The sequence below is a fragment of the Ursus americanus genome, chromosome 11 (assembly GCF_024610735.1).
Source record: "Ursus americanus isolate L20-20 chromosome 11, mUrsAme1.1.p, whole genome shotgun sequence".
In the NCBI taxonomy this organism is placed as follows: domain Eukaryota; kingdom Metazoa; phylum Chordata; class Mammalia; order Carnivora; family Ursidae; genus Ursus; species Ursus americanus.
The window spans coordinates 27,738,309-27,761,003 of record NC_142137.1 but is presented as its reverse complement, the minus strand read 5'-3'; the positions used below and the strand labels follow the sequence as shown (position 1 = coordinate 27,761,003).

Below are 22,695 nucleotides of genomic sequence, written 5' to 3'. Positions count from 1 at the left end.
ATTTGTGACCTGGACTACGTTTCAGTGATGAGTCAAATGAAAAGAAATGGGCCCTAATGGGGACAGCAATGAATTCTCAAGCTCTTCCCTCCAGTGCCCCAAACCCCAGAGCTGAGTCTGAGAGGCTGAACCACAGGTGCTGTCACAGGTTGTCATCTAAAGAGATGTCTCTAATCTGTTGGGTCACCTTGCCATCTGCTTTGTCAGGTGACTCTGGGGAACCAGCTAAGGGACTGAGGTAATAAGCTTCTCACGTGGATAAATGTGAATCTTCCAGGTCTTTATCAAATGCACCAATTAAACAGTTTGTACTTTACTTCCAGGAACCTCTGAGCTCATCTGCAGTGTTTTGAGAGGGACAGAGGTGTTACCTGAATACAGCCACAACTTTTGCTCAGCCCTAACTCTGGTTGCAAGTTCCTTACCCTGATCTGGCATCCAGAGGTGGTCCTCTGAAGCCCTGGGTTCCAGCTGAGTGGGAGGGCATGCCTCACAGAGCCAACATCTGCCACTCTGCTACTTGCTGAGCCCTCAGAAACCCAGCTTTGAGTTTGAAGAATCAATCCAAATCCAGTCAAGTACTTAAAGTTCAGGGGCTTTGATCTTTGCTTGGCAAAAGCCCTAACTGCGGAGTTCTAGAAGTTTTGCTATTTCCCCATTATCTGCCTTCTTTCATACTGGCCCCAGCCCTGCTCAGCAGGACCCTGCAGTGTTGTACCTTCCCCCTGTGTTTGGAACCTACTTTCTGATACACAGAGTGTGTCTGAAGGGTGGAGGTGGAGGTGAAATGGGTTGAGGGGAGGGAGGAGGGAAAGTTGTTTAAAGGAAGAAGCAGAACAAGAACAGATTTACAATGCATGTTGGTTATCTTAAATAAAAAATAATTAAAAAAAAAAAGACCTGCCTTATTTATCTCTCATTTTATTTCCCAAAGGGCTTTGAGATGGAAAAGTGCAAATGGCTCCACTCCAACCAAGGCAGTTAAAATTCCTAAGATGGGCCACTCTGGGTGATACAGGAAACACACAGTGATAGCTTTGCTGTCTTAAAGTTGAACAACTCAAGTTGTCAGTTTGAGAGAAAAACAATACATATTTAAAAGCAAGTTGACTGGGGTGCCTGGGTGGCTCAGTCCGCTAAGCTCTGCTTTCAGCTCAGGTCATGATCTCAGGGTCCTGGGATGGGCTCTCCACTCAGCTCACTCTCCTTCTCCCTCAAATAAATAAAATCCTTAAACATAAATAAAAGCAAGTTGACTTTCTTGTCACAACTAGCATAAACCTCAAACCAGCTAGCCCATTTTACCTCCTTGATCCTAGTAGCTTATTTCAATGGATGTGAAGAATATTCTACCCAATTTCATTAATATATATATATTTTTTTTTCACTAGGATATATCCACCTTTAATGCAGTTATGGGATATTGTGACCATGTTGATGACCTGTTAAATGTGCTCTAAGAACACAATGAAGACCCTGTATATTTGCAGGATCTTAATTTTATAATGGACAAAGCAACCAACAACTGAAATTTAATTAAAAAACAAGCCTTCCTGGGCACCTGGGTGGCTCAGTTAGTTAAGCTTCTGCCTTCGGCTCAGGTCATGATCCCAGGATCCTGGAATTGAGCCCCACATTGGGCTCCTTGCTCAGTGGGGAGCCTGCTTCTCCCTCTCCCCTGTCCCTCCTCCCTGCTCACGCTTGAGCGTTCTCTCTCAAATAAATAAATAAAAATCTTTTTTTTTTTTTTTAGATTTTATTTATTTGACAGAGAGAGACAGCAAGAGAGGGAACTCAAGGGGGAGTGGGAGTGGGAGAAGCTGGCTTCCTGCTGAGCAGGGAGCCCGATGCGGTCATGACCTGAGCCAAAGGCAGACGCTTAACGACTGAGCCACCCAGGCGCTCCTAAATAAAAATCTTTAAAAAAACAAGCCTTGGGGCGCCTGGGTGGCACAGCGGTTAAGCGTCTGCCTTCGGCTCAGGGCGTGATCCGGCGTTATGGGATCGAGCCCCACGTCAGGCTCCTCCGCTATGAGCCTGCTTCTTCCTCTCCCACTCCCCCTGCTTGTGCTTCCTCTCTCGCTGGCTGTCTCTATCTCTGCCAAATAAATAAATAAAATCTTAAAAAAAAAAAAAAACCAATCCTTCCCTTGTTGGTCAAATGTTAACAGTGATTTGAACTTCCAGTGTAGTTTCCAAGCCCCACCTGGGGGGGAAGGGGGGATATGAAGTGGCTTAAAATAGAAACAAAAGGAAAAAGAGATCAGAAGCTAGATCATCAGATAACTGAAAACTGACTTGGGCTAAGTTCTTTTTACCCCCCTTCCTTTCTTGAGTAATGACAACTCTACTTTGGAAAATGTTTAATACCAAGAAAACAAATAGCAGCATTTAGGTTATAAAAAGGAACCAAATTTCATTAAATTATATGTAGCTTGGTATCAGTATTAACACCCTAGAAAAAACAAAAGGAATTTGGTATTTAAAATCAAAAAACCTGTTTTCTTCATCTACCAAAATCCAAAGGGTTAAGTAAAACTTAGTTAAGTAAAAATTGAGGCAGTTTACCACCTCTATTGAAACGAATATACATTCTCCAATTTATGTATGTTGTGTCCTAAAGTTCAAAGACAAATGGAAATTAAAATGCACTTCCCACAAAACCGGTGACATAAATGGTGGATCAAAGGTTCTAGATGGCCCAACAACTTCAACGAAGTTTTCTCTCCCCGCCCCCCCCAGAAAGGCTTCTAACTAGATCTCAGTAATACTGTATAATACTTTTCTTACTGAAGAGGATGCATTCAAATACTTACTCGACATTCTATAATCTCAAGATAAAAATTACATCGGAAACAAAAGGACGCATTACCAAATCTCAAAGAGGATTGATTAAAACAAACACCCTGGGATGCCTGGGTGGTTCAGTAAGTTAAACGTCTGCCTTTGGCTCAAGTTATGATCCCAGGGTCCTGGGATCTAACCCCACGTCAGGCTCCCTGCTCAGTGGGGAGCCTGCTTCTTCCTCTATTCCCTCTCCCTACTTGTTCTCTCTCTCAAATTAATAAAATCTTAAAATAAATAAATAAATAAATAAATAAATAAATAAATAAATAAATAAATAAATAAATAAAAACACACCCTAAGGGGCCCCTGAGCATGTGACTCTTGATCCCTGGAGTGGACGTTTGAGCCCCACATTAAATAAATAAATTTTAAAACAAACACACACCCTAAGACAATGTCCCACATACCAAAAATGTGGCCATCTCTATCAGTTGAATTGCCGGGAGAGGTCCTCCTGGTAGAGAGGTCAAGGTATGCAGGGTCCCTCCTGTAGGTGGCTAGGAAGACTCATTGCTTTGCTGAATCATGATTTCCGTGAGTGTTAGCTAGAAGTAGGGGATCAAGCATTGGGTAAGAACTCTGCATTCATTGTTTCTGATGCCCCTTTCATGGCTCCTCTTCTCCCCAACTATCGTCCATTTACTTTTGGATGGCTTATTGATGAACTATTTTAGCCTTTCTCCGCATCTAGACATAAAATGCCTGCTTCAGATCTAAAACTCTGTGGTCTTTGGGTAAGTGTATAATTAAGGAACAAGAGCTAATGAATGATACCTGCTCCCTTTTCATGGGGAGAGGTATTAACCATCTGGAAAGGGATGGGGAGAGACAAGGCTAAGGAATGGGTTTATCAGAGGAGGGGAAAGATATGGAAGATAAAATTGAGGCTCTAGCTTTTTGCTTAGCGTCAGCAAACTCACGTAAATGTACGCACACACAGGCGTAACGGAGCTCCCTTACATGGAATTGAAAATAAAAGCATTTCCACCTCATATAACAAATTAGTTTATGTATGTTTGTGTTTTGCAACATGGTTGGTTTGCATATTTGTATAAAGGAGCTTCTTTACCAGGAACCTAAATTTGAACATTTAGGGAAAACAAGTATGCAACACTAGGAGGAGGAAGTAGAGTTTCTTCCCATTTTCCTAGGCACAAGGTCCATTTTTAAGAAAATTTCAAAGTAAGCTATTTGCCTTTGGCACACTCCTACTTGGTATGAAAACACCCAGGGTCTTCACGTGACCTTTAGCAGCTAGAGCTACTCAGTACCCTAAGTGCCCTTTGTCTCAAACCCTACCCGCCTTTCTCACTTCTAGCTCTACCAAAACTGCTTTCCTCTCACAGAAGGGAGGGGTAGAGCTAAGTGGCAGAATCTCTTAAGATAACCAATAGTATGGTAGGTAATATGTCAATGATCAGGTAGTGGAATGTTTGTTTTTCTACTTATTCATAATTTTAATTTAAGCTTTATGATTTATAAATTAAACTTATAAATTGATTTGTGAAAAATAAAAGTTCTAAAAAGTGTGTATCTGATTTAGAACATACTGTTTCTTTCCATTTATATGTCTCTCTTTCTTAACAATGCTCTGCTGTTTGAAGATAATTCAATTTATTCTTGGACTTGTGTTTTTTTATTATAATGAAAACCTTTCTTTCTGAGACATATGGTAAAACTTTATATGCATGTATCAGACCTTACTATTATTAGTAGATTGCACAAAGGCATTTGAACTAATGGCTAATGAAGAGATGATGTGCTACCAACCTCCCTGCCACTTGTTCATGCATGACTGAATCAAACATTACTAACCACAACCTTCTTTTTAACAAAGTTATTCTCTAGTGTTGTAGAGAAATCAATGGAATGAAACAAACTGAGCAAATATCTAATCTAATTCCCTCATTCTCCCACCCCTACTCAAGGTAGGCTCCTTTCAAGGTCTGAAGTCTTCCTAACAAGGGATATAATTGGCAATTGGCATGTTGAGAGTTACTCCTTTTAGCGGAATTATGGTTGTTAGTTATTTGCTAACTGGCTTTTTCTTACAGAAGTCCTCGGATTAAATTCGGTTTAAAACATCTGAACAAAGGAGGCTGGTACTGTAGCCTAACACCTCAACAGCCTTGATTCTTTCCCTCCCGCATAATACCGCCAGCTCCTGTGCAAAAGGCAGGCGACTCTTGATTGATCCATTTCCTCCATGCCTGATAATGGAGTCAGAAGGAAGCATGCTTCTGTATCACTAGTTTATTTCTTCTTAAGTCAAGGTAGAAGCGAGAGGATACAGTTCCTACAGGTTTGAATGCTTGATCATACTTAGGTGGGAACTGATGCAGTGAAAGAAAAAAAGTGCTTTAGCCAGCGTGCAGTGAATACATAGCTCAGATCCAGACACATTCAGGCTTTAAATCTTCACCATGGTTGGCGTATTTGTTTCCTACTGCCTGGGACAGTGTAGTACAAACCGTAAGGTCTTCTCTTGATCCTGTGAAGCCGCTTTCTCTAGGACGGCGCTGACTGAATTTGTGTGATTTCTCCCAATCTGGGGAAGAGGGGCTGCTTTCTGCACACGCTCCCTAGCCACTTCCAGAGGCTCACTCATGTTGGCCACCTGTGCGCGCTGGTGGCAGGCCACAGGGTGGGATGATGTATGGGTGAGGGACTGAGTATTGTGTGTGCCGTGGACCATTTGTGGGGGTCATCTCCAGTGACTCACGGGCAGATTCCTAATGGAGACTGTGCCATGGTTTGTATGATCCATGTTGGCTTACTGCCCTCCAAGAGCCGTGGGTGCTGTTCTCCTAGGTGCACCCCACTCCCCAGCTGAGCAGTACATCTCAGGATTCTGGGTGGGGCTAGAGAGAGGGTTCTCTTTGGCAGCATCCTGCAGAGCTGGGGGAGCCATGTGCTCACTCACATGTTCTCCCTTCCCTCCATGGGGAAATCACAGGCTGGGAGGTTTCTCTTGGTGGGGAGCTGTGTCACATGGGCAGGGCTGATGAGGTTAAAGCGAAATTGTTCTTCATGCCCTCCTCAATCTGTCCAAGATCAGATTTGTTTTGCTCCACAGTGTGCTGTGTCTTCTCTGCTGGACTTCTTCACAGGCACTTTCTTTAGTTTTGTGTATGACTGTGAAGATCAGTGGGGTTTTTTTGGGGGGGGGGTGTGGAGATGGTAGAAAATTAGTGGACACACTCTTAAATGTTTTAAGACACAAAGTTAAAAATCTCAAATGAATCTCTAACTGGCAAAACTTCAGGCAAAATAACAAAAGAGTAAAAAACAAAAGTTAGGTTATAGATATGTGTTGGGAGATGGGGTTATCTTTCCAGGTGACTCATACTAAGTGTGTATACAGTTCCTTTGGGCCATTTCTACTTTCCATGGCTTTCTCCCTTTATCGAAAGCTTAACCCAGAAATTCTTTAAAATACCAATGGTTGTTCCGGAGATCCTCTTCACCTACCACCCTAATGAGACGGGGGGGGGGGGGGGGGGGAGGGACGACCATAACAAGGAAAATGGCCCACCAGGATAGATCTCAAAAAGGCTTACTTTCAAATTAATACTAGTAGATTAGTGTACATAATATATGTAATATATAGTTTAGGTAAATTACCATGCTATAAAAATATTTAATAAAATCTTATAAGAAACTTAGAAATGACTGATGATTGAGAATTCTCTTAAGTAAACAGACTACAATAACATTATAGTCACTGGCTAAGTTCTATCAGTTTTTTTTAATTCTCTTTGATTTTTTCTCCTGGTCTTCTGTTATCCTTTCTGCAGGTCGCTTCTTCAACCCCTTCATTTTCCTGGTTTGTAGTTTGCTTAGGTCTTGCTTCTGCATATGAATCCTTCCATAAGTTGTTCCAAAAGTATCATGGGAGACATTTTTCTTCTTCTTTGGCTATGAAACAAGAATGTATATATAAATATATAATTATATATATTTATTATAATGGTATCTACTGTATAAACTGGTAAAAATCTAGTTTACAACAACTATCTTACTAACAATTTCCATTAATGAGCTCCTATTCAATAATATAGTCTATAACCCTTTCTTCTCAAACTTAAGTATTTCACTTGAGAATCTTGTTAAAATGCGTATTATAGGGGCGCCTGGGTGGCACAGCGGTTAAGCGTCTGCCTTCGGCTCAGGCGTGATCCTGGCATTCTGGGATCGAGCCCCACATCAGGCTCCTCCGCTATGAGCCTGCTTCTTCCTCTCCCACTCCCCCTGCTTGTGTTCCCTCTCTCGCTGGCTGTCTCTATCTCTGTCAAATAAGTAAATAAATAAATCTTAAAAAAAATGCGTATTATAATTCAACAGGTCTAGGGTAGGACCTGAGATTCAGCATTTCTAACAATTCCCAGGTAAACTGTCAGACTACACTTTGCAAAGCAACACTACAGACTATGCTAACCACTGTCATGCGCTGACAGAATTCCTATGTTTAGCTTTAAGAATTGTGACTACCATTTTGATCTTTATTGGCGTTCCAGAAATGCCATTTCTACTTCTTTTTTAAAACCATTCGAAAGTCAAAATACATTTTATACAAGTATGGGTTACATACACATCCTGTACTCTAAATCCCCAATCTCCACAATGCCCCAAACAATTCTTTCTTACTAAAAACTGGCAGTCTTGGCTACCAGAAAGCTCTTAGCCATAGCTGATGCATGGTTTCTATAACTTTTATTATCCTTTATTTGCATCTTCCTCCTTTTCTTTGTCCTGAAAGTCTAATTTTATCTATATTATTGATCTCTTTCTGTATGTTCTTTAGTGTCCTATGCTGCAAACCTTTTTTGGAAAGAAGAGTGGAATATACAAATAAACATGGCATCAATTTGCAAGTTACAAACCTTGAGGGCTTTTGGCATTTTCATAGATAATTTATAAAGATCATCTGATGCCAGATGTGTCCTCCTCAGAACCAGATCCAATGAGGGCCCCATCTCTTCCAATTCAATCCTTGGTGTTCTGCAACCAGATTTCTTCAACAGTAACCTTTATGAAATAGAAAAAAAAGAAATGTTGCTTTGACTCTGATGGAAGTCCTATCCCCTCAAATATTTTTGTTCAAGAGAATTACAGTTCCATAAAATGACACTGTCATTTGGAGGTTAAGCTTCTTAAATACTTTCTGCATTGAGGCCAAGTATATTCTTGGTTTGCTACTTTTTAAAAATAGAACACAAAAGAATACAATATTATTGGGCGCCTGGGTGGCTCAGTCAGGTAAGCGTCTGTCTTCAGCTCAGATCATGATCTTAGGGTCCTGGGATTGAAAGCCACATCTGGCTCCCAGCTCAGTGGGGAGTCTGCTTCTCCCTCCCCCTCTGACCCACCCCCTACTCGTGCTCTCTCTCAACTAAATAAAATCTTTAAAAAAAAAAAAAAGAATACAATATTGTTGAGAAACAGCAAGTGAGACAGACAATTCTTCTAAGAAATGAAATCCCTTTTTTTTTTTTAAGAAAAAATTATTTATTTATTTATTTGAGAGAGAGGAAGAGTATAAGCTGGGGGGTGGGGAAGCAGGGTCCCTGCTGAGCAGGGAGCCTGATTACACAGGGCTTGATCCCAGGATCTTGAGATCATAACCTGAGCCCAAGGCAGATGCTTAACTAACGAGCCACCCGGTGCCCCAGAAATGGAATCCTTTGATTTGATTTCTTCATCTTACTTATAGATTTACATAATAATGAAAACAATTTCAATTGGGCCTTTGAAACATTACGTTTACATAATTAACAAATTCTTATTTCTCCAAGACCCATTCAGAATCCGCTTTGAGCATAGTACAGACACTTCCAGTTCTCTATAGACTGGAATGAACTTTAAAATCCTAATATAACAAAACCACAACTTTCTAGACTCCATATGTCCAAATAGCTCTGGATCTGGAAACAGATGGGGGACACAGGAAAGAGGAGAGGAGACTAACAAACTCTTTTTGTGAGTGATACCACAAGAACAGCTCAAAGACCTGAAGATTATTTGAGCTGACTCAATTTGTTATAGTGGCCAGATCTCTACATGGAATAAAAAAATTAAATGATTAAAAATGTTTATAAAAGATCAAACTTTTCAAAAGAAAAAAAACGATCAAACTTTTTACACCGAAGGTGGAATATGAGAGAGGCAACAAATGACATGAGAAAAGAGACAGAACTAAGAGTAAAAGCACAATAAGGAATACCCAAGAACAACAAATTCCAGGAAGCAGAAGTGAGTGTGCAGAAGCTCATTTACAGCCTTTGGGCCCCAAATGCATCACATGCAGACAGTCTACCCATGTCCTGGCTGTAAAAAGAGTCTTAATGATAGATATGCTGTATCAGGCACAGTCATTTACATCAACCCGAACAAGGCAAAAACAAAACAAAACACCGACGTAGGATATGTAAGAAGCAGAAATGTTAAACAATAAAAAAGCTCTAAGAATAGTAAAAGATAGCATGAATATCAGTGTGGGACTTGAAGGGAGCAAGCAGAGGGGGAAAAAGACAAAACAAGAGTGCTTAGACCACTCTCTTCATAGTCGTTCCAGAAGAAGAGAGTTGACAGTACTCCTGTCTCAGGCCCACGGTGGGGGAAAATATTTTTAGAAGCTAAAGCTGGTGATATCAGGGCATCTTCCCTAAAAGCTGATTCAAAGCATGTGGCAGCAGTGACCGTTTGACTCTGTTGTAACTCATGTATTTCTGCTTTTGCATCCACGTTTTCAATACCTCCAAATAAGTGATATTTATAAAACTGAACTCATAACAAGATTAGTATCTTGATTGACATCTTATGTTCAGCAGACTACTTAAGAAATGAGGGAAACTGTATATATAAAAAGGGCAAACTGAAAGTGTTTCTACCACTTAAAATGCTAATTTTCACCTAAATGAAAAGTTGTAGACCAAGAACAGCTCATGGCATGCCTGATGGATTCACATCACCCAAGTACCTTTTTATCTATGCACGTATCCTCCTACCAAAGTAATTTTTTTTAAAGGTTTTTTTTTTTTTTTTGGACAAAGATAGCCAGCAAGAGAGGGAACACAAGCCGGGTGAGTGGGAGAGGAAGAAGCAGGCTCCCAGCGGAGGAGCCCAATGTGGGACTCGATCCCGGAACGCCGGGATCATGCCCTGAGCTGAAGGCAGACGCCTAACGACTGCACTACCCAGGCGTCCTCAAAGTAATTTTTTGAGTGGTGTATATAATTAATATTATTTCCAAATAGCTATATATTTTTTGAGTGGTGTATATAATTAATATTATATTATTATTATTATAATATTAATATTAATATTATTTCCAAATAGATGTATATATATATATATATATATGTATATATATATCTACACATGCTGTTATTTACCAAAGAATTAAGTTACAGTGCCATACTGTCTGTGTAGATGATCTTTCCAAGATTTCATTTATTTATTTGGGAGAGAGAGCACAAGCAGGGGGGAGTGGCAGGCAGAGGAAGAGGGAGAAGCGGACTCCCCATTGAGCAGGGAGCCAGAGGCGGAATTTGATCCCAGGATCCCAAGATCATGACCTGAGCCCAAGGCAGACGCTTAACCAACTGAGCCACCCAGATGCCCCTGTGTAAATGACCTTATCTAAATTACTTCAATGGGCATGTTGATTGGAAGATCAAACTGATAGAAACAGAAGAAAACTTTCTCCAATTTTCAGATTTCTATGTATGGGTTTCTGGTGATAGACCTATAATTCTTTTTCTTTATTAAACTTTTAACAGTGAGGGGTGCCTGGGTGGCTCAGTCATTAAGCGTCTGCCTTCGGCTCAGGGCATGATCCCGAAATCCTGGGATCGAGCCCTGCATCGGGCTCCCTGCTCCGCTGGGAGCCTGCTTCTTCCTCTCCCACTCCCCCTGCTTGTGTTCCCTCTCTCACTGGCTGTCTCTCTGTCAGATAAATAAATAAAATCTTTAAAAAAAAACAAAAACTTTTAACAGTGAAATCTAGAATCTAAAATTATTATTTTACAATCTAAAATTATTGTTAATGTTTTTAAAAAACCTATTTACTTTTTCTCAGAGGGAATGTATTAATAAAGAACTTACAAATGATTTTTGTGATCACACTAAGCAAAAAGAAGAGACTGACATTGACTCATTAAAAACAAAATTAAAACCCTTTCCTTCATTCCCATCCCATCATACACACTGCACTTTTTTTTAAAGATAGACATTTCATTTCCAGGCCATCATGTCTCCAGCCAAATACCTACGCCCAGAACTGTTACATCATATGCCTATTAATCTCCATCTCAGATCCTAACCTCAAGCTTTGTTTTGTCTCCCTGTAAGCTCTAAATCAAAAGTGACATTCAATTCTGCAAGGTTCTATGGTACAAAATACAGGGACACAAAGACAACCCAACTCCTTCCTTTTCAGATGGGCTCAGGCTATTAGATATGTCGATGGGTAATTTCCATATATTTTAAAACATTATTTGTAGGGCGCCTGGGTGGCTCAGTCTGTTAAGCATCTGTCTTCAGCTCACGTCACGGTCCCAGGTTCCGGGTCCTGGATCCCGGGATCGAGCCCCGCATCGGGCTCCCTGCTCGCTGGAAGTTCTTGTGCTCTCTCTCTAATAAATAAATAAAATCTTTAAAATAAATAAATAAATAAAATAAAATATTATTTGCCTATTTCTTGAGAAAGACTGCCATTACCACTCTTATTCAAGTTGTAATTTCCCTATTTTTCTCCCTTCCATATCCCTTACTTCTGCTGTTCTGTTTTCATTACTTAAACTCCTTGCCTACAATGCTGTTTGCTTTTTAAGGTATGCTAATACTTCCTTGTTTTGCTTGTTTCTCCCCATAAAACCTAACCAATGTCATGGTAAAGGCAAATGTGGCAGTTACTAAAAATTTCCTTTTTTATATTCATGGCTTTGACTTTGTAGTGAATAAAATTCTCCAAGGAATATAAACGGTCACTCACATATGAGGAATTAATTATTATACAATACATGGGAAGAGGTCAGTAACAATGATTTATTCCCCCCAAAAGGTCAGATCAAAGGTTATATTAATATAATTTCATGTTTATACTTTCTTTCATCCAAGAAACTCAAAGCCATTTTCTAAGATTAACCTTGTAAACTCCACAAAAAATGTGTATCAATGTTAACTATTACCTTTTACCAATTACTTAAGGGCTGGTTCCAAGTAAAAGAAAGAGGGCAGGACATCAAAGCATAGCCTGCAAGAGTGCCTAAGGAGCCACACTAAGTCAGACACACGTCTCCAGCATATTTCCACCTCTATCCACAATCCTCTCCCTTTTTTTTTTTTTAAAGATTTTATTTAGTTATTTGACAGAGAGAGAGACAGCCAGTGAGAGAGGGAACACAAGCAGGGGGAGTGGAAGAGGAAGAAGCAGGCTCCCAACAGAGCAGGGAGGAGCCTGATGTGAGGCTCGATCCCAGGACCCTGGGATCACGCCCTAAGCCGAAGGCAGATGCTTAACAACTGAGCCTCCCAGGCGCCCCAACCCTCTCCCTCTTATAAAGGAATTACTATTGATCTTAGAGGGACCGCAGAATTACATAAATGTTATCACTACCTTTTGCAAAGGAAAAATGGAGGCCTTAAGAAGTGACCTGACTAGGTCATGTGGCTAAGCCTGGCCCAGAGAGCCCACTCACTGGGCTCAGAGGTGATGCTCATTCCTTGGACCACTTCTTCCTTCCTCTCCCACGGGCAGCACAGCCTCTGCAGACTAACCTAATCTACACTGAATGATTTTTTTTTTCCCCCACTAGCAGCTTACTCTCAATCACACAGTCCATTTCCTATTATAAATCAATAGCTAGCAGGTATTACAGGGCCTGTATAAAATACCTGGGATTAAATTTACACTAGTGTCTCTGATCTCAAAAGTCTAAACTTTTTTTTTTCATTATGGGACATGCCATGCTAACCTAATGTGATTCCAGCAATTCTTCTTAAAGTAAGTAGATGGGTGGATATGTGTAATTACACTGCTAGTATATCCATGTTCTGAAATCTGATTTGCTAATTTTCTGTCCATTTTATTTTCTCTGCATTTCTTTCTTTACAAATTTATCTTTCTTTTCACTAAATGTAAGTTCTGATACAAGTGAATATTTTCTTTGAAACTGTTTACAATGAGAGTTTCAGATCACTGTTATTATTAGTTTCTCATTCTCAAAGATTTTGATCTTTATATTTTTAGCTCCTTCGTATCCCCAGGTGGGCTGAGCACAAGTTTTCAAGAAGATTTTTTTTACGTTAGTGATTTTCATCTTTCTTATTCTATAAATTGGAGTCATCTACTTCATAATATAGTCTTCAAAGCACCAAAGTTAAGTTTGGAAACTCAAACAGACTTAAGGCTTTCAATCTCAACAAGCTCAAAATGATTATAAAATCCCTCTTGCTTTAAAAAATAAATAAATACATAAAAATAAAAATGATTATAAAATCTCTAACTACATCTTGCAACCATGTGGATATTTTATTGCATTTTGCCTACTATTATTATTACTATCTAAACAAAAGGAAAATAGAAGAATAGAAGAGATGATACCGATCATGGTGAAAAGAACAAAGCATTTCTGACTCAATACAGTTGAGACAAAGACAGGAATTACTGACAAGAGGTGAATATTTAGTTTCATTTGTACATTCACTAACATAAGTTGGTCAACCAGGTATTCCATCATGAAGAAAAAAAAAATTAGGGGCCTGGCTGACTTAGTCGGTAGAGCCTGTGACTCTTGATTTCAGGATCATAGGTTCGAGCCACACATTGTTGGTAGAGTTTACTTAAAAAAAAAAAAAAAGTAGGGGCACCTGGGTGACTCAGTTGGTTAAGCGTCTGACTCTTGATTTCAACTTGGGTCATGATCTCGGGGTCATGAGATTGGGCCCCATGTTGGGCTCCACGCTGACCATGGAGCCTGCTTGAGATTTTCTCTCTCCCCCCTCCCTCTGCCTCTTCCCCCGTTCACTGTCAACACTGAACGGCCAGTGCCTCTCAAGCTGCACTGCCATGCCATAACTCAAAACTGCACATCAGTCTGAATTCAATGTACGAAGGAAGGCAGTTTGTGGGAGCTGATATATTCTCCAGGAAAGTGTGGGCTTGATCAGCCAGCGCCAATGCTTTATCTTAAAGAATACACACACACACACACACACACACACACACACACACAATTACCTCAAAAGGCACAAGTGTAGCATGTCATTAAGCTTTTTAATGAAAACAAAATCAGTGTTAGGATTTACATTTATATTGTGGTAGGAGTAGGGCTAGAGGGTCTTGGCTGGAGAAAGAGGGTAAAATGAATCTAGCCACTGAATCTTCTCATTCCTTTTAGACTCCAGTTTTTAGGTTCAGTTTTGAGATTTGCTTTGGCTGACCTAAGACTTGTGGCTTGGTGCTCTAAATCCAGTCAAGAAAAAGAAGGAAGGGGGGGTGCCTGGGTGGCTCAGTCGGTTAAGCGTCTGCCTTTAGCCCAGGTCATAATTCCAGGGTCCTGGGATCGAGCCCCACACTGGGCTCCTTGCTCAGCAGGAGCCTACTTCTCCCTTTCCCTCTGCTTGCTGCTCCCCTTGCTTGTTCTGTCAAATAAGTAAATAAAATCTTAAAAAAAAAAAAAAAAAAAAGGAGGGGCACCTGGGTGGCTCAGTTAGTTAAGTGTCCAACTCCTGGTTTCGGCTCAGGTCATGATCTCATGGGTCATGAGATCGAGCCCCAAGTCAGGCTCCATGAGGCGTCTGCTTGGGACTTTCCTTTTCCCTTTGCCCTTCTCTCTCTCTCTCAAATAAATAAAAATAAAGATCTTAAAGAAAAAAAAGGAAAAAAAAGAAGGCGGTATCTCATAAAGTACAGTCAAGACTGAATTAGTGTTCTAAGCTCAGAAGAGTGCAGCATCAGGTGCCCTGAGGCCCTGGAAGAGCAGGGTTCCAGAGGCAGAAGTGAGCAGGAGAATGACAGATTTGAGGAACAACACAGACCTGCTGCATGCTGCTACTAGTTTGCAAACTCTCCAAACAAACTTTTGACCAAACACCAATTCTACGTTTGAGCTCTACAAAGGTCACACTAAAATGCTAACCCTGGATTCAAAAATATGGTAAGAAATGTACTTACTTATAGCTTCGAAAGTAAATCTTCCCATTCAGTGCGGTGAAGTGCAGAACATACTCCAAACCAGCCAGGCGGATATTTGGTACTGTGGGGCCTCTGAAGAAATCTGAAAACAAATTTGAGATTGTTAAAAAGAAAAAAAAAAAAGACTAACATGCTTTTAAATTCAGTTACAGAAAGCCAGATTGTAAAATGCTCTATATTGTATCAATATATACTTAAAAAGGTAAAAAGGTGGCACAAAAACTGATCCCTGAAGAATGTCTGAGAGTCCCACCCCTCTACCATGTAAGCTCATGACTTTATTTCTGTGTCCAGTTCACTGAGCCATGTAATTTTTCAGTTTTGAAATTCTCACTCAAGGGGCACCTGGGTGGCTCAGTCGATTGAGCGTCTGCCTTCGGCTCAGGTCATGATCCCAGGGTCCTAGGACTAAGCCCTGCGTTGGGCTCCTCACTCAACGGGGAGCCTGCTTCTCCCTCTCCCTCTGCCTGCCGCTCCTCCTGCTTGTGCTCTCTCTGACGAATAAATAATTAATATCTTAAAGATTTTATTTATTTATTTGACAGAGAGACAGACAGACAGTGAGAGAGGGAACACAAGCAGGGGGAGTGGGAGAGGAAGAAGCAGGCTCCCAGTGGAGGAGCCTGATGCGGGGCTCGATCCCAGATCGCCGGGATCACGCCCTGAGCCAAAGGCAGACGCTCAAAGACTGAGCCATCCAGGCACCTCTAAAAATTCTTTTTAAATTAAAAAAAAAAAAAAGTTCTCACTCTAAGCCAATGCTTAACATATGAGTACATCATATTTATCATGCATATTAACTTTTTTAAGAATGTAAATCACAGGGCCCCTGGGTGGCGCAGTCATTAAGCGTCTGCCTTCAGCTCAGGGCGTGATCCCGGTGTGGGATCGAGCCCCACATCAGGCTCCTCCGCTGGTAGCCTGCTTCTTCCTCTCCCATTCCCCCTGCCTGTGTTCCCTCTCTCACTGGCTGTCTCTCTCTGTGTCAAATAAATAAATAAAATCTTTAAAAATAAAAATAAATAAAATAAAAATAAAAAATGTAAATCAAAGTATTAAAAAATTTTATGAGAGAGGTAGGTTAAGATGGCAAATCTCTATGGGGCACCTGGATGGCTCAGTCAGTTAGGCGTCCAACTCTTCATTTCGACTCAGGTCATGATCTCAGGGTCGTGAGATCCAGCCCCACATCAGGCTCTACGCTGGATGTGGAGTCTGCTTAAGATTCTCTCTCTCACGTCCCTCTGCCCCTGCCCCCACATGCTCTCTCCCTCTCATAAATAAAGTGTTTATTTTTTTAAAGATGGCAAATTTCTATAAAAACAGCTGTTCAGGGGTGCCTGGGCGGTTTAGCTGGTTAAGCGTCTGACTTTTAGTTTCAGCTCGGGTCATGATTTCAGGGTTGAAGGATCAAGTCCCGCGTAGGGCTCTGCATTCAACATGAAGTCTGCTTGTCCCTCTCCCTCTGCTCTTCCCCCTGCAGTCTCTCAAATAAATAAATTCTTAAACACACACAAAACAGCTGTTCAAACTTTGACTATTAAATCAAATTAGCCTTTGTTTTATGGCAGAGGCCGACATGGAAGAAATTCTAACAAGAAATCTCAATTATAGATAATAAATTAAATTGTTAAAGCCAGAAAAGAACCACTGGGATCCGTGAGTATGCTGTTTTCCCATAGTGTGGTAGTCATACCACTACTGGGACATGAGATGATCTTAAATGATACACAGGCAGATGTAATCTTCTATGTATTATTTATTTTATCAGATACCACTTTCCATTCATGGTAGGGACATAAAGTTTCCTTTAAAAAAGCAAAGGAGTCAGGGTAAAGAAACATCTCCAATGAAAACACTATGAATACCACATGGACTTGGCTAAAGTTATGAAGATAGCACATGAATGAAAGATTTCTGAGAAACAACAATCAAGTGTGGTCCCCTCATTATATAGCTACAAAGACTGATCCCCAAGAAGGCTAAATGGAAACACACATATTTAGTTAAGATACAGTTACACATGAAAGTTTACCCAACTTAATTACTCAGGAAGAGCTGCAAGGCAAGTGATGTCGTAAACAGCAAAGCTCATTCTGTCCCCATCTGCAGCCACCCAGCCACTTTGTCTCTTCTGACTAGCTCAGAAGAAGGGAATCATCTCCTTGGGCATGGACATATACATCCTTTGTTGTTTTCTCTTTTTCATAGTTAATTGAAAGAAAATCACTAATTTGCATAAAACAGACACAAGCGTGTATGCACATGTATATACCACCCTTCCCTACTTCCCCAAATACAAATCCCTCAGGGATATTTGTATAAACAAAGTATGTACTTTTTCAAGGTATTCTGATCTAAATTTGCAACATAATTAATGAACAGGTTTCCCATGATTTTATCAAAATCAGACTCTCCTTCAGGGGCCAAGTTATTAATAAAGCCCACTCACTGTCTTGGTAGCATTAGTGAAGTCAGTCTTTCTGAGGAACAAACTATGTACATTTCGGTTTCTCCTCAAACAGCTTTTTACACACACACACACACACACACACACCCCCCTTATTGCTCAAGAGGACAAGTAACCTCCAAAAATAAATAAATAAGGCAAAGACTTGAATAGACACTTCAACAAAAATATATGAATAGCCAACAGGCATAGGAAAAGATGTTCAACATCACTAGTTATCAGAAAATGCAAATTACAACTTCAATAATAGCACTACTTTACTTCATAGATTTGACTTTAGGAACACATTACTATCGGCATGCAACACTCATTAAAATAACTAAAATTAAAAAGAATGGTCTACCAAGTACTGGCAAGGAAGTGGAGCAACTGCAGCTCTCATATACTATCGGTGGGAATGTAAAACAGCATAACCATAATGGAAAATAGTTTCTTTAAATGTTAAACACACACTATTCAAATGATCCAACCATTTCACTCCTAGCTAAGGATTTACCCACAGGAAATCAAAGCATATGCCCTCAAAAAATTTGTACACAAATGTTCACAGCAGCTCTAGTAATCAAAAATTTTATCTAATCAAAAGCTGGAATCAACCTAAATGTCCATCAACAGATGAAGAAATAAAGAAATTGTGGAACAGCTATAACTAGAATACTGCTCAGCCATAAAAAGAAATTAACTAATGACACAACAAATCTCAAAACTAACTGAGTGAAAGAAACCTGACCAAAAGAAGCACATACTGTATGATTCTATTTATCTAAAGTTCTACAAAATGCAAATAATCCATAATGACAGAAAGCAAATTAATGTTTGCTTAAAATACAGAAATAGGGTAGACTGCAAAGGGGCACAGGCTAACTTTTGGGTGTAATAGGTTCTGTATCTTGACTGCAGTGGTGTTTTCAGAGGTGTATATATATGTCAAAATCCATCAAATTTTAAAACCTTTAAATATATAGACTTGCCACAGACCTGTACCCCTGAAACAAATAATACGTTAAATGTTAATTTAAAAACATAATAAAAAAATAAAAAAACCTGAAACTAAAAAAAAAAAAAAAAAAAGACTTGCTTGCATGTAAATTATACCTCAAAAGTTTTTAAAATATAATTTAAAATGAAAAAAATTAAAGTAATCCCTAAAAATCAACAACAAATGAACCTGTGTAATGAGCATAATCATACAGAAAAGAACTATTAAGTAATTCAAAACACGGTGATCTTGGGGCACCCAGGTGGCTCAGTCAGTTTAGCATCCGACCCTTGATTTCTGTTCAGGTCATGATTTCAGAGTCCTGGGAGCCCCGAGTCGGGCTCTGCACTCAGCGTGGAGTCTGCTTGAGATTCTCTCTCCCTCTCTCCCTCCCCACGCTTGTGCTCTCTAAATAAACAAACAAATAAATAAATCTTAAAAAAAAAAAACCCACAGTGATTTGACCACATATTCTTTTTTTTTTTTTTTTTTTTAAGGGAGAGCGAGCAGGGGAGAGGGAGGGGCAGAGAGAGAATCCAAAGCAGGCTCCACACTCAGCTCAAAGCTCGATCTCACGACCCCGAGACTATTATCTAAGCCAAAATCGAATCAAGAGTCAAATGTTTAACAAACTGAGCCACCCAGGGGCCTCTGACCATAGTCTTAACAAGATATATTTTACAGACAAAAAGAACGGCAAGAAAAACAAAAACAAAACCACAAAACTTTCAACTCAATATTCATATTACCAGTAGTAACAGTGGTATTTTATTCTGAGACTACTGTATGCTTAGTACAGCATAAAATAAATTCATAATTGTGCTGGATCATGGAGAACCTGGATTTTTGTCACGGATGAAAGAAGGTAGATATGTGAAGTCAATGAAGTTAAAATCCTCTTGTCCTAAATTTGAGTTAGAAGTTTCGGTATGAACTCAGGATACATTTTATCTTAAACAAATTTCGAAGTTCTGTTCACTAAAAAAGCCTACTAACAATGACTAACCATGAAAGAATTCCTAGCACCCAGACTGTGATTTCTATTTCTCAATTTAAAAAAGTTCAGATCTCCTTAAAGAAACAACTGATTCCAGGAATGGAGCAATGGAAGTATAAGAGGAGGCTGAAACATCAAAGGGGTAATGAATTAAAATGTGTTGAAACTCAGAACATTGCCAAAAAGACTGACCCTAAAATGGGCAGGAATGATGGCTGAGATAAAGAGAGATATTAATGAGTAAGGATAAAGATTAAAAACCTGGTTAAATACAAGCAAGGGGGTGTATGAGGTAGAAGACAAACTGGTTATGGTCAGAAGGAAAGCCCCAGCTTGGACCTTTTTTCAATGGATCAATTCCAAGTAAAAAAATAAGGTCTCAAGCGTGGCTGTGTCCATGAATAAATATACTGAGAAAAGGTACAGAAAGCTGACCAGGGTGTTGATGGGAAAGACCAGGGGATCCAGAGTTAGAGAATAGATCAGATCCTGATCCTGCTGCTTACTAGCTCTTTACTCTGGACAAGTAAGTTAACTGATCTCAGTTTCTTCATCTACAATAAGGGACTATTACCATAATAAACTGAATGTTTGCCCCCCCACCCTCCAATCCCTGCCAAATTCATATGTTAAAGTCCTAACCCCTAATGAAGTTGTATTTGGGCCTCTAACGAAGAAATTAAGAAATCAAGAAATTAAGAAATTAAATGAGGCATGTTGTAAGGCTGGGGTTCTGGTCCCATAGGATAGTGTCCTTATAAGAGACCCTACAAAGCTGACAACCTCCCTCCTCTCTCTCCCTCCCTCCCTTCCTCCCACGCACAGACATGAAGGACAAGCCAGGTGAGCACACAGCAAGAAGGCAGTAAGAGTCCTCATCAGAACTTTTGATCTTGGACTTTTCAGCCACCAGAATTGGACGAAATACATTTCTCTTTTTTAAGCCACCCAGAGTATGGTATTTTTTATAGCAGCCCTAGCAGACTAATACGATTACCTTTGTAAAGCTGCAGATTACCTGACCTAAACTATGGCAGTTATTTTCATCATTATATATTTTTCAAGTGGAATTTAAGAATTAGGAAATGAAAAAGGTTAAAAAAATTAAAATGACCACTGATACGGAGAAAGGCAATAAAAGTAACCCCCTTAGGTAGTTAAATTTTAAGACAGACTTTAAAGGAATATTTAATAAAACTAACCTATTACTTGATTTACTATCATCTTTGTATATAAGAAATAGTAATATTAAGAAGTAACCATAAAAATTAGGATACACGGAATCTAAAAATAGATATTCAGTGATTTTCTATAAAGAAAAGCAAGACCACTATGAATAACTGCAAACTATACAGTATTTAAGAAAGCAAAACAGAAGCAAAATTCAGAATGAACAAAATGGGTACCTGGCATAAAAACACTGAAGTTAATAAGTTAACTTTTCTTTCTGGCCAATTGCCAAAAGAAAAAAAAAAAAAAAAAAGAACTTCCTAAAAGGAAGCAAGCCCTTGATAAAATTCTTTCCCTACTGTTCTACTTTATTTCGTATGAACACAAAACGTACACCAAGGAGTCTGCAGGTGGTCTTACTTCATATTTACATTAAAGACTCACCTTTCCTTGAGGCCCGACAATCTCACTTCATCCTCTACCTTTCTTTTTCCCCAGATTCCTTTTGGGTTTTCACTCCCTCCCCCTCACCACTGCATTATGTGGTTAGTCCTGCCATCTAGTGGAAGCACGAAATAATACAGTTTTCATAAATACCACTTAAAAGCAAATGAAAGCCTTCTGTTTTAATAAATATATATTGCTAATTAATAATTAATGGAAGAACTCGGGGGAAAAAGGCAGAAAAGCTGGGCCAATGGAGTACAAGAATGAGAAATCTTGGCTAAAAATCACCCTTCGTATTTTGGGGTAACACTGAAAGAAGGAAATGTTCATCACTGTCTTTCATGAATTTTTTTAATTCATGAAAAATTCAGGTAAGAACCTATAGCAAAGACTGCAACAAGTCAATTGTTCAGCATGGGCAAGATGGATGGCAGAGGCAGAAAAGCTGAGCCTTTGGTTTTCATTTTGGCTCAGCTACTTAATAGCTCTTAACTTCTCTAAGCTTCCATTTTCCCATCTGTAAAATGGGAGATTGCTAAACTCAAGAGCTTTAATAAGAACTGAACAGGTAACAGTGGTACTCAGTTCTTTAAAAAATAGCCACTTTTTAAAAGTAATCTCTACACCCAACATGACTTGAACTCATGACTCCGAGATCAAGAGTCTGATGCTCTACCAATTGACCCAGCCAGGTGCTCCCCAAACAGCCATTATTAATAAGAGAAATGAAATTTTGAAAATTGCAATCCCAACAATAAATAATCACAACAAGGAAAAATGAAAGCAATGTGTCTGCCCACAAATGTTTTTTAGTTGGTTCAGATTTGATCCTTTTTTTTTTTTAAGCTTTATTTATTTTAGAGTGAGAGAATGAGAACACAAGCAGAGAAAAGGGCAGAGGGAGAGAGAGAATCCTCAAGCAGACTCCCCGCTAAGAACAGAGCCCAACACAGGGCTCAATACCAGGACCCTGAGATCACGACCTGAGCCAAAATCCAGAGTCAGCTGCTTAAACTGACCGAGCCACCTGGGCACCCCGGTTCGCTCAGATTTGTAAAGAGCATGTGTACAATTTAATTTACTTACAACAGGCAGTGCTTCCTGCCCACAGGTCCTGTCCCTGTGCTTTAATAAAAACACCTTTTTGCATAAAAAAAAATTAATAATAATTTATTTATAACATATACTCCATCAACTTTCCAAAGTGATCTAAGGCAAAGTATATAAAAATCTAAAAGAAGGGCAACCAAAAAACTATAGCAAAGCTTCTAAGAACGATTCAAGAAGGGACGCCTGGGTGGCTCAGTCTGTTAAGCATCTGCCTTCGGCTCAGGTCATGATCCCAGGGTCCTGGAATCGAGTCCCACATCAGGCTCTTTGCTCAGCAGGGAGCCTGCTTCTCCCTCTGCCTGCTGCTTGTGCTCTTTCCTCTCTCTCTCTCTGACAAATAAAGAAATAAAATCTTAAAAAAAAAAAAAAGAATGGTGCAAGAAAAACTCAGATGAATAAATTATTTAAATTTGAAAAAAAAAGGTTGTTGAGTATCAGAAGAGTTTATATCTCTAGGGACAAACTAAATTACTTTC

At 39.6% G+C, this 22,695-nt stretch overlaps 1 protein-coding gene across 3 annotated transcripts in view; it reads right to left on the bottom strand.

Moving 5' to 3' along the window:
* Positions 1 to 3,253: 3,253 nt before the first annotated feature.
* RPF2 (ribosome production factor 2 homolog) overlaps positions 3,254 to 22,695 on the bottom strand; it is a 39,961-nt gene continuing 20,519 nt past the window's right edge. For all 3 annotated transcript variants that reach the window (XM_045798480.2, XM_045798483.2, XM_045798482.2), the window contains exons 8-10: positions 15,026 to 15,128; positions 7,731 to 7,875; positions 3,254 to 6,765 (exon numbers count right to left, since the gene is read on the bottom strand). In XM_045798480.2, the coding sequence (XP_045654436.1) occupies positions 6,586 to 6,765; positions 7,731 to 7,875; positions 15,026 to 15,128 (428 nt within the window). In that variant the 3' untranslated portion in view covers positions 3,254 to 6,585. The remainder of the gene's footprint in view (positions 6,766 to 7,730; positions 7,876 to 15,025; positions 15,129 to 22,695) is intronic.